General features: G+C 40.1%; 1 protein-coding gene across 1 annotated transcript in view; it reads right to left on the minus strand.

The window, feature by feature from the left end:
• arhgap10 (Rho GTPase activating protein 10) overlaps positions 1 to 13535 on the minus strand; it is a 153857-nt gene that overhangs the window by 113502 nt on the left and 26820 nt on the right. Inside the window, exons 4-5 of the mRNA XM_048606835.1 lie at positions 12373 to 12444; positions 1708 to 1809 (exon numbers count right to left, since the gene is read on the minus strand). Coding sequence (XP_048462792.1) covers positions 1708 to 1809; positions 12373 to 12444 — 174 coding nt within the window. The remainder of the gene's footprint in view (positions 1 to 1707; positions 1810 to 12372; positions 12445 to 13535) is intronic.

Genomic DNA, 13535 nt, shown 5'->3' on the forward strand with positions numbered 1-13535 from the left:
TCGACCCAACTATCTTCAGGTGCTTCATTAATGACCTTGCCTCTATCATAAGGCCAGAAGTGGGAATGTTCACCAATGCTTGCACAATGTTCAGCGCCATTCGTGATGCCTCAGATACTGAAGCAATCCATGTTCAAATGCAACAAGATCTGCATAATATCCCGGCTTGGACTGACAAGTGGCAAGTAACATTCACGCCACACAAATGCCAGGCAATGACTATCTAACCACTGCCCCTTGACATTCAATTGCATTACCATCACTGAATCCTCCACTATCAACATCCTGGGGGTTATCATTAATCAGAAATTCAACTGGACTCACCATTCACACATTGACCTGCTCATGTAGCCAGAGGGTAGGAACACTGCAGTAAAACCTGTCCACCATCTACAAGGCACAAGCCAGGAGTGTGATGGAATACTTCACAGTTGCCTGGAGGACGCAGCTCCAACAACACTCAAGAAGCTTGACAAAGTCCAGAACAGAGCAATCCACTTGATTGGCATGACATTCACAAGCATTCACTCCCTCCACCACCGACACTCAGTACACACTGCTGCTACTATCTAAAAGATGCACTGCAGAAATTCATCAAAGATCCTCAGACAGCACCTTCCAAATCCAGAATCATGTAAAAGGACAAGGGCAGCAGATACTTGGGAACACCATCAGCTTCAAGTTCCCCTCCAAGCCACTTATCATCCTGACTTAGAAATATATCACAATTCCTTCACTGTCGCTGGGTCAAAATCCTGGAATTCCCTCCATAATGGCACTGTGAGTCAACCCACAGCAGGTAGACTGCAGCTGTTCAAGAAGGCAGCTCAGTCCCACGTTCTCAAGGGCGACTAGGGGTGGGCAATAAATGCCAGCCAGCGATGCCCACATCCCACAAATGAATTTAATAAAAGCTGCATCTGCAAGACTTCAGAGACAACCATGCATGATTAGTAACTTGACCATACATGCCAGAACATTAGAGTTACACACACTAGAACATCCTACATGTTATCCTTTGGTTTCAAGGATTACCCACTGGCCAAAGTCTGTTTTCTATCCCCGATCAGTTCATCCCTGGCTTTTCCTTATCACCTTTCTTAAATAGTGGCATAATGTTAGCCAACCTCCAGTCTTCCGGCACCTCACCTGTGGCTATCGACGACACGAATATTGCAGCAAGTGCCCAGCAATCTCTTCCCTCTCTTCCCACAGAGTTCTAGGATTTATAATGCCGATAACAAGAAATAACAATCAATTCCTGCATTAATTCACTCTCAAATGAAATATTATGTTCAGATGTGGCAAGCATGCTTTTCAGTTCCCACAATAATGAAGCTTCATTGACTCCATTCAATGTTTCCAATTAAAGACACTTCTACAGTTGTAAACACAGCATTGCACACAAGTGCTTTAGAGCTTGATCTTTGGTGAAAGTGCCTGGCAATAATCATGCAATCTCTTTGGATTGAAATACAATCATGTACAGATGTGTGTCCCAGTCTGCCGCCCTCTACTCAAAATACAATCTGAATCTCAAATGCACAATTAAATAAATTCCTTTTCACAAATATTCTCAAGTTCATATGTAACCAAATCCAAAATTCTTTTCCTCAAGAAATCGCAACATTTGACATTTTAAAGTGAGCCAAACTTCTTTAGGCAAAGTTAATTTTTTCTAACAGAATTGAAATACATGAAGTTTACCTCAACTAGCAATGCTTCTTTTTTCTTTCCTGATAAATTGACATGTTTCTCCAAAAAGCTGTAGTATTTCTCAGTTTCTTTGTCGTACCTTTTCTTTTCTTCCTAAAAGTGAATAACACAAATGGCACAGATTACAATCGAAATATTTTAGTTAGCCTCCTAAATAAAGCTGGGCTGCAAGGCTCCTCCCAACATTTGATATTTCAGGGAATGAAATTCAATTTATTACAGAGTTTGGGTTATATCCAAATAAGTCAGCATACTAGCATTCAAGCACTGCCTGTAAATTAGCATTACAATTTGGATGAAGATTGGATGCAATCTGGGGCACAATGTATCCAGTCTGTTTGCTGCAATGGATTATAACTTCCTGGTGCCTTTCACTTCACTTTCAGAAGCCTTTCAGTCCTTCCTATAATACACACAAAAAAAATGCTTCTCTTTCACAATGTGAAATGAATGAAGCTCAGTTCCACCAGTCAATAAATGTTTCTCTTTTCAAAAAAGTACAACAGGTTGAAGTGATAGCAACTGCTTTGTACATTACACTATATATTAATATAGTGATGAAGAATGCTTTTAATTCTTTCTCCCAAAACAATACATATAGAACATAGAACAGTATAGCACAGTACATGCCCTTCGGCCCATGATGTTGTGCCGAACTTTTACCTGAAACCTAAGGTCTATCTAACCACCACCCCTACCTTATACTATCATCCATATGCCTATCTAATAGCCGCTTAAATGCCCCTAATGAGGCTGACTCCACTACCCTCTCCGGCAATGCATTCCATGCCCCAACTACTCCGAGTAAAGAACCTATCTCTGACGTCTCCCCTATATCTACCTCCACTCACTTTAAAACTATGCCCCCTCCGAATAGCTACCTCCACCCTAGGAAAAAGTCTCTGGCTGTCTACTGTATCTATACCTCTGATCATTTTGTACACCTCTATCAAGTCACCTCTCATCCTTTGTCGCTCTAAAGAGAAAAGACCCAGCTATCTCAACCTTTCCTCCATTCCAGGCAACATCCTGGTAAATCTCTGCACCTTTTCTAACACTTCCACATCTTTCCTGTAATGAGGCGACCAGAACTGGACACAATACTCCAGATGTGGCCGAACCAGGCTTTTGTATAGCTGGAGCATAACTTCACGGCTCTTGAACTCAATCCCTCTATTAAATGAAAGCTAACACCCCATAAGCCTTCTTAACAACTTTATCCACCTGGGTGGCAACTTTCAGGGAACTGTGAACATGAACCCCAAGATCCCTCTGCTCCTCCACACTGCCAAGAATCTTTCCGTTAACCCTGTATTCTGCTTTCAAATTTGTCCTTCCAAAATGAATCACCTCACACTTTTCAGGGTTAAACTCCATCTGCCACTTCTCAGCCCAGGTCTGCATCCTATCAATGTCCCTTTGTAACCTAGGACAGCCCTCCACACTATCCACAACTCGGCCCAACTTCATATTATCCGCGAACTTACTAATCCACCCTTCCAGTCCTACATCCAAATCATTTACAAAAATCACAAATAGAAGAGGACCCAGAACAGATCCTTGTGGCACACCACTCGTAACTGAGCACCATTTTGAATATTTTCCGTCCACTACCACCCTTTGTCTTCTAAGGGTCAGTCAATTCTGAATCCAATCTGCCACATTTCCCCCTATCCCATGCCTCCTTACTTTCTGCGTGACCCTACCATGGGGAACCTAAACAAACACCTTACTGAAATCCATGTATACCACATCCACTGCTCTACCTTCATCCACTTGTTTGGTCACCTCTTCAAAGAATTAACATATAATTGATATCTCCAAAGACTGTCTACTATCTCGAAAGCACACCTCAAGAATGTGATGGAATACTCTCCACCTGCATGGATGGCTGCAACTCTAAGAACATAATCCACTTGATTTGATCAGTATCTCATTTACCACCTGCAAAGGCCGTGGCCATGACAACACTCCGGCAACAGTAAATGAAGACCTGTGCTCTAGAACTTGATGCATCCATGGTCAAGCTGTTCCAGAACAGCTACAACATTGATATCTCCCTAAAAACATGGAATACAGCCCAGGTATGTCCTGTACTCAGAAAGCAGGATAAATCCAACGCAGTTAATTACCAGCCCAGTCTACTCTTGACGATCAGTAAAGTAATGAAAGGTGTCATCCACAGTGCTATCAAGCAGCACCTGCTCAGAAGTAACCTGCTCAGTGACAAAAACGGAAGTCGCTGGATAAGCCCAGCAAGTCTGGCAGCATCTGTGAAGAAAAGTCAGAGTTAACGTTTCGGGACCAAGGAACTGAGGAAGGATCACTGGACCTGAAATGTTAACTCTGATTTTTCTTAAAGTTTGAGAAGATTTGTAGCTCAGGTTGTGGATATGGTTATAGACTTGCTCGCTGAGTTAGTGTGTTTGATTGCAGATGTTTCGTCACCCTGCTAGGTAACATCAGTGTGCCTCTGGTGAAGCATTGGTGTTCTGTCCTGCTTGTTATTTATATGCCTTGGTTTGCTGGGGTGGTTGGCATCACTTCCGGTTTTGGTTTTCAGCGGTTTATATATGGGGTCCAGTTCAATGTGTTTGTTGATGGAGTTCTGGTTAGAATGCCAGGCCTCCAGGAATTCCCTGGCCATGTCTCCATTTGGCTTGTGCTATTATGGATGTATTGTCTCAGTTGAATTCGTGTCCTTCTTTGTCCGTGTGTACTAAGACCAGTGAGAACTGGTCGTGTCTCTTGGTGTCTAGATGGTTTGTGTATCCTTACCCTCAGTTTTCTTCCAGTTTGGCTGTTGTGATGTTTATCACAGTCCTTGCATGATATTTTGTATATTACATTAGTTCTATTGGTTGTGGGAATGGGATCCTTTACATTCGTCAGTAGCTGTCACAGGGTGGTCATTGGTTTGTGGGGCTACCCTGATACCTAGGGGTCTGAGTAGTCTCGTGGTCATCTCTGATATTCGGTACAGGGACTAGTGTGTCTGGCTGTGTTGTGTCTTTTTGTTGTGGTCTGTTGTGAAGGTAACGGCAGAATGTGCTTTTTGGGTATTCATTCCTTTTAAAAACTCTATATAAGTGCTCCTGTTCTGCTTTGCGCAATTCCAGATTGCTGTAATGTGTTGTCGCTCGTTTGAATAATGTTCTGATGCAGCACCATTTATGCGTGTTGGGGTGGTTGCTGGTTTACTTAAGTATCTCTGGTTGTGGTCTCCACTATACAATCCAAACTCTCGATTCGCTATGTAGATGACACTTTCGTGATTATCAAATGCACGAGACTAGAAGAAACCCACCGACACAAACAACATCCTCACCGGAATATAATTCACAAAAAGGAGAACAATAACTGACTACCCTTCCTAGACATAACGATGAAACGCAACAACAACAGGGACCTTCAGACCAGCATATATAGAAAGATCACCCATATGGCCCAGATACACATGTACACCAGCAAACACCCCAACATCCATAAATAGTGCTGCATCAGGACATTATTCAAATAAGCCACAACACAGTGCAGCAACCCAGAACTGCACAAAGCAGAACAAAAGCACTTACGTGGAGATTTTAAAAGGCATGGATACCCAAAAAGCACAATCTGCCATTACATCCGCAACAGACCACAACAGGAGGACACAACACAGTCAGACACACTAGTCACCCTAGCGTACATCAAGGACATTTCAGAGACGATCACAAGATTACTCAGACCCCTAGGTATCAGGATAGCCCACAAACCAACGACCATCCGACAACAGTTACTGACAAACATAAAGGATCCCATACCCACAACCACTAAAACCAACGTAATATACACCATGCAAGGACTATGAGAAACATTACACAGGCCAAACTGGAGGAACACACGAACACCAACTAGCCACCAAGAGACACAACCAGTTCTCACTGCTGTCAGTACACATGAACAAAGAAGGACATGAATCCGACTGGGGCAACACATCCATGGATCCATCAACAAACAAACTGAACTGGCCCCGATATACAAACCATTGAAAAACAGAACCGGAAGTAATGCCAACCACCCCAGCAAACTGAGGCATATAAATAACAAGCGGGACAGAACACTGATGCTTCACCAGAGGCGCACTGACGATGTTACCTAGCAGGGTGACAAAACGCCTGCAATCAAACACACTGGCTCAGTGAGCAAGTCTACAACCTCATGTAATTTTTCTTCACAGATGCTGCACACCATTCATAATTCTTCAGATACTAAAGCAGTCCATATCCAAATGCAGCAGGACTTGGACAATAGTCAGGCTTTGGTTGAAAAGTGGCAAAGTAACATTCACACCATGCTTATTGCTTGGCATTTCCATCTCCAACAAGAGAGAATCAAAGCATTGTCACTTCACATTCAATGTCTATACCATCACGAATCCCCTGCTTCAATATCCTGGGGGCTACCATTAACCAGAAACTCAACTGGCGTAGCCATATAAATATGGCTAAAAGAGCAAGTCAGAGACTTTGAGCTTTTCCAGCAATTTTTGTTTTTGTTCCTGATTTACAACATCCGCAGTTCTTTCAGTTTTTACCTGCTCAGTGATGCCCGGTTTTGGTTCTGCCAGGGCCACTCAGCTTCTCAACTCATTGCAGCTTTGGTTCAAACATGGACAAAAGAGCTGAATTCCAGAGGTAAGGTGAGAATGACAGCCCTTGACATCAAGCCCACACTTAACTGAAATCAATGGGGACCGGAGGCAAACTCGCCACTGGTTAAGTCACTCCTGGAACATACAAAGATGGCTGTGGTTGTTGGAGGTCAGACATCTCAGCTCCAGGACATCTCTGCAGGAATTCCTCGGAGTAGTGTCCTAGGCCCAACTATCTTCAGGTGCTACATCAATGACCTCCCTCCATCATAAGGTCAGGAGTGGGCATGTTTGCACCATTCATAATTCTTCAGATACTAAAGCAGTCCATATCCAAATGCAGCAGGACTTGGACAATAGTCAGGCTTTGGTTGAAAAGTGGCAAAGTAACATTCACACCATGGAAATGCCAGGCAATAACCATCTCCAACAAGAGAGAATCAAAGCATTGTCACTTGACATTCAATGTCTTTACCATCACGAATCCCCTGCTTCAATATCCTGGGGGCTACCATTAACCAGAAACTCAACTGGCGGAGCCATATAAATATGGCTAAAAGAGCAAGTCAGAGACTTGGAAAACTGAGGTGAGTAACTCACTTCCTGACTCCCCAAAGCCTGTCCACCATCTACTAGGCACAAGTCAGGTGTGTGATGGAATACCACTTGCTTGCCTAGATGGGTGCAGACAAGAAGCTTGATACCGTCCAGGATAAAGCAGTCTGCTTGATTGGCACCACATCCACAAACAGCCGCTCCCTCCACCACTGATGCTCAGTAGCAGTGTGTCCCATCTACAAGATGCATTGCAGAAATTCATAATGATTCCTTATACAGCACCTTCTAAACCCACAATGACTTCTACCTAGAAGGACAAAAGCAACAGATACATGAGACCACTACCACATGCAAGTTCCTCTCCAAGCCACTCACTATCCCAAGTTGGAAACATACCACCATTCATTCACAGTTGCTGGCTCAAAATCCTGGAAGTCCCTCCGGAAGGGCATTGTGGGCAAAAACACAGCATGTTGAGTGCAGCAATTCAAGAAAGGAGCTCACCCCCAATTTCTCAAGGGCAATAAGTCAAGTGCAATAAATATTGGCCAGTCAGCCACAACTACATCCCCTGAATTAATTTCTAAATAAAACTTTCAACATTCACTCCCTTCACCACTTAAGAACAGCAGCAACAATATCTACTATCTACGAGATTGTAATGGACCAGACAAAACCCCCACATAACATATTAAGAATTCAGCTTAGACTCCAACTTTTTCTTATTTTACAGACAAGTGTACAGTGTTCCAGATGCAATTCAATGGTCAAAATACCAGGTTTGAAGCAAAATGTACTTTATCTTTACACTATAGTTAAAATACAGACAAGAATTTTAAAAAATGGAATTAGCTTAACTGTAACTCTATCGTAATGCTTAACAAGATAATATATGTTAACTACTACTGATTAGCTGTTCCAAGATAGTCACATCCCATAAACAGACCCTTGGCAACGTCAAATTCATTAAAATAGACTGTCTCACAGCAATGTTTCTCCAGTCCAGGAGGAAAGAAAATCAAGAGAAAATTCTGGCAAAGAGAGAGAGAGAACTCCAGCATTATGCTATAGCAAGGATAGATGTACAGCAGCTTCCAAGCCCCAATAGCTACTAAAAGCTAGACTAAAATCTTGGTTCTGTGGGAGCTTGATCCCATCCATTCAAGCTGCTTCTACTGTCCCAACTTAAAAAAAACCAAGGCCTCACAGACTGTTTACTTTATTGGTTTGGAACAGATCACTCTGCACCTCTGTCTCAACTTCTTCGTTAAAAAAAAAGGGACAAAATACACCTCTTAAAGCCAAAGTATGGTCAACCTTCCGCCTTAAAAAAAAATCATCAATACATGAAGATGACTTCATTTTTGAAACCAGTTTGTCTTATACTATTAGGACACAACAATAAATATGCATTACATTGACTCTTAGCATGCAAACATTCACTAAAACACAGTCCATTTCAGTTCATTTCTCCTAGCACTGAATGACTTTGTCTTCACTCAAAGTCATGACAACCTGTCAGCAATTATATCCTGCCATGTGCATAACTTTTAAATTGAATGGCACCAACAATAAGCTCCATCCAAATAGCCTAGAATTTTTTTATTGTTAAATTTTTCCAAAAACTTCAACAGGTTATTGTGATTAGTAAATACAATTGTCTCAGATACATTACTGGTGACATAAATGCTGAAACGTTGCAACGCCCAACACCAAACTTAAGGTGTCCTTCTCAGTTGTGGAATATTTCTGTTGATGAATATTCAACTTTCTGGCAAAATACCCGATAGGTCTTTCCATTCTCACAAGTCTTCTTGTACAGCACCAATATCCACATCACTCTCATCGATAGCCACTTTGAATGGTTTTGTATAGTTGGTGTTGCTAACGTTGGAGCAGTAGTCAACGCAACTTTCAGGTAGTTAAATGCTTTCTGACATTATTCTGTCCATTGAAGTCTTTTGCATTTCTCAAAAAAGGTCAGTCAATGGAGCAACCACCCTGCTAAAATTCAGTACAAACTTCCAATAAAAAACACTCAGTCCCAGGAATCATAGAACTTCCCTTTTCGTTGATGGTATGGGATATTCCCTCATAACTTTTGTCCTTACATCCCATGGAGCCATCTGTCCATGTCCAACAACATGGCCCAGAAACGTGATTTGGGATTTTGCAAACTTGCTCTTAGCCAGGTTTATCAACAAGCCCACCTCCTGAAGTCAATTGAATAATTCTGCTAGATTCTCCAAATGTTCCTTCCATGTGTAACCAAAAATCACCAGATTTTCTATGTACATTACACAATTGGGTAATCTCAAAATAACCTCTTTGAAATGTGGCTGGTACATTTGTCATACCAAATGGCATGACTTTAAGCTGGTACAATCCATTTGGTGTCCTGAAAGCTGAAATTTTCTTCACTGTTTCGAATAAAGATACCTGCCAGTATCCTCTGAATAAGTCCAACTTAGAAATATAAGTTGCTTGCCCCACCTTCTCAAAACAGTCTTCCAAATATGGAATAGGATATGAATCAGATTTTGTAACTGCATTGACTTTGCTGTAGTCCACATATAATCGTTGGGTACCATCTAGTTTTGGCTCCATTACAATGGGTGAGCTCTATTTGCTGCAACTCACATCAATTATGTCATCTCTGAACATGCTTTCAATCTCTTTTTGAACCTGTACCAACTTTAAAGGGTTAAGTCTATAAGGATGTCGCTCATTTGGAACAGCATTTCCTATATCTACATCATGCGTAATCTGATTAGTACTTCCCAGTTTATTCCCACATATCTCCCCACGTGATAGTATTAACTCTTTTAGGTCATTGATTTCCTCTGGAAAGTAAGTGAATAATTTATCCTATTTTCTGAGAACTTTCTCATTATCTAATTTAATTTGAGAAATGTCTAATTTAGAATCATTTGAACTTGGTTCTTCACTCTGTGTTGTAACCAGTAATATTCTCCTTTTGCTTTCCTTCCCTATCAAAATACATTTGAGCATATTCACGACACTGAGATTTTTTCCTACCTGGTGTTCTTATTAAATAATTCACCTCACTCAATTTCCTTTCAGATTTATAAGGCCCATTAAACTTTGCCTTCAAAGGTTTACCTATCACTCGTAACAGTAACATTTTATCTCCGCCAGCAAAATTGTGAATTTTTGATTTCTTGTCTGCTTCCTGTTTCATCATATGCTGTGCCACTTTTAAATGCTGTCTAACCAACTCACCCGCTCTATTTAATCTTTCCCTAAAATTTGACACATAGTCCAAACATGTAGTCTCTGAAATGTGGCTTACCAATTTTTCCTTAATTAATTTCAGTGGTCCTCTCACCTCATGCCCAAAAATTAGTCAATTAATTGCATCCCTAATTGCAAGAAGTACAAATGGACTACCCTGTGGATTGTCTTGACTATAAACCCTCAAAAGTCAGGGATCCTGACTTTTAAACTTTGATGCCACTGTTCTAATGTTCCCTATGATTCTGGATGGTATGCCGTGAATTTGAATTGTTTTATTCCTAAGCCATTCAAAACTTCCTTGAATAATTTTGATGTAAAATTTGACCCTTGATCAGATTGTATTTTTATGGGTAGTCTGTATTTAGTAAAAACATTGAGTAACTCTTCCACAATCTTTTTAACCATGATACTGTACAATGAAATGGCCTCTGGAAATCCAGTAGACACATCCATTATAATCAACAAATATTGATTCCCACTCTTTGTGTAGGATCTCTCCCAAAAACAATCAATCAATCAATTAACTCTTATACAAGGTTCCTCAAACGTGGGTATGGATATTAAGAGTGCTAGTTTCATCACTGTCTGAGGTTTTCCTATTAGGTGACACACGTGACATGCCTGGCAAAAGTCAACTATATCCTTATGTAGTCCAGGCCAAAAAAAAGTCTTTTTTTATTTTGGCTCAAGTTTTCCTTACTACCAAATGACTTCCTACTGGTAATTCATGTGCTACTCACAATACCTCTTTTCTATAATTCATTGGTAATACAACTTGATGAATTTCTGTCCATTTTTCATCTGCCGGAATATGTCATGATCTCGATTTCCTCATCAAGGCTTAATTTTTAATTTTTAATTTAGTGACATTCTAGGATACACTCAGATTCTCCTTTTATGTATGCTTTTTGATACAACTGCTCTAGCTGTTCATCTTTCTGTTCTAATTCAGCTAGCTTCTCCAAACTAAAAATATCCACGTTGTCCTCTACCTGTTCTTGTGTTTTCCCAAACATTTGATCAAATGTAGTTTCTGATAATTGAACTTCAACATTCTTATCTTTACTCCTTTACTTCTCCTCCTCCATTAAAAAAATGGACAAAATACACATCTTGAAGCCATAGCTTCATCACAAGAAGCAGTGCAGCGACTTGTCCCTTCGAGCAAAGCACCTTCCAAACGTGCAACTTCGATGACCTAGAAGGACATCAGACATGGGCAACTGACACACAGGAACACCACAAATTGCAATTTCTCCTCCACATAACATCTCAACTGGGAATTACAACTCTATTAATTCACTGTTGCTTGGGCAAGATCCTGACTTTCCCTCCCTAACAGCATTGTGGATGCACAACTCAGATTGCAACAGTTTAAGAAGGTGTTTCACCATCACTTTCTCAACGGAAACTAGGGATTGGTAATAAGCTCTGGCCTTATCAGTGAAGTTCATATCCTATGACCAATTTGAAATGTAGTATTTTCATGAAGACAACACCTCTGATAACATAGCAATCTCCCAACTGTGTTGTGTCCACAATTGTAAAAATAGTCAAACCTCCAGGAAAATAGAATAATCTGCAGTTCATGCTATTTCTCAGCATGTTCCACAGTTCTCTCATCAAAGAATGGCAGGAGACTGAGAAAACACCAGCAAATTTTTAGGTTGCTCATTGGCAAACAATATAAACACCACAATAAAATAGTCACTTAAACATTGGTCCGAGGATTTATGCATAATGAATATGCTGCTCAATATTTTAAAATGTAGATGCATCACCCTATCTTTACAATCTCCTCCAACTCTTCCCCCTTACAGGATTTCATATTCATTGCCAATTTTCACCATCCACAATTGTTGGTCATTTATCTTCAGTTGCATAAGGCCCTAAGCTCAGATTTTCTCTAACTCTCCTTCTCCTTAAGCCTTTATTTGAAGAAGCTTTTGGACACATTCCCTACTATCTCTTTGTGGTTGGGTGTTGAGTTTGATTTGATAATACTCCTAAGCCTTAGCACATTTCAGCATTTAAAAGCAGTTATGTGAATGGAAATAATTGTTGCTAGTATGCATCCTTAATTGAACCAACTATGAATGTGCAGAATTTGGAATTTTTTTTAAGGCAAAGTCCACATGCAAAAAGAACTGTAATCTTTTCAGAACTGAACTTTTTTGTAGTAATTTATTCTGAATGTTTTTTTTTACCTTTGCTGCTCCAATTTGATCCTTTCTGAATTTCTCCAGTGGTTTGATAAATGTTTCAAAGATGTTAAGCGTCTGAAAGAAAATGTGAACATTCATACAAGAAGCATTTTGTTCCAACAGAAAAAAAAGCATGTAATGCTTTCACACAGTATGAAATGTTTACTTGTACTGCTAGATCATGATCATTTGAAATCACCACACCAGCACCTGCCCATGCCTCCACAGATAGCTTGTTCCTTCTTGCATTAGACTCAAGACCAAATATTGAACGAAAATAATATTTGCTATATTAATCTAACAAAGGGGTTAGAACGAGCTCAACTCAAGAAACATAACTAGGATTGAAAATAATAAATATACAGGAAAATATCCTTAACAAATTTACTTATGATTAAGAACTTAATGTTAGAAAGATGCAAGCTTTTCGCCTGGGTCCTTAATTTGATTTGAAGATACACCTTTAGGATTTGGAACAAATCTGTAATGTAGTAGCTTGTTACCTAATCTTGAAAATGGCAGTTTTACTGTTCATGAGGTTTATGACAAAATTTTGTTACCTTAAAATAATGTGCGGAAATATGGACCTTCAGTTAGTTAGTCATTTCTTTTAGATATCAAGCACATCATGAAGCTGCATAATCAGTAACAGATGGTCTCTGCATTGTCTTATGTCTCAATACTCATTTCATATGAAAGCAATTTCTAAACAATGGTTAAACACAAATTCATATCCACAATTTACCATAACTATTGCTGAAAAAGGCAACAATAAAATGAAGGATCAAGATCTTGCAGACAATGAAAATCTGTAACAAAAGAGGAGTAGCAAATCGACATATAAATAACCTCACATCACTGGCTGGGAGAACAGTTACTTGTGACTGGACAGTGTATGGAATGAGCACAGAGGAAGCAATGGAGACAAATACAATTTGGAAGAAAAGGAGAACTATTTACCTCTGAAACCTAGAATCTCATCAATGTGGTACACATCCAAACCAGAGAAGATTCATTCAGTTGATCCAGGGAATGGAGGGACTGTCTCATGAGGAGAGGTTGGGGTTTTACTAAGTGAAGTTTAAAAGAATGAGACCTTACTGAAATGTAAAAGATTCTTAGAGAACTTGACAAGGTAGAGAACTTGACAAGGTAGAGAACTTGAC

This window comes from Rhincodon typus, chromosome 1 (genome assembly GCF_021869965.1).
Source record: "Rhincodon typus isolate 14 chromosome 1, sRhiTyp1.1, whole genome shotgun sequence".
In the NCBI taxonomy this organism is placed as follows: domain Eukaryota; kingdom Metazoa; phylum Chordata; class Chondrichthyes; order Orectolobiformes; family Rhincodontidae; genus Rhincodon; species Rhincodon typus.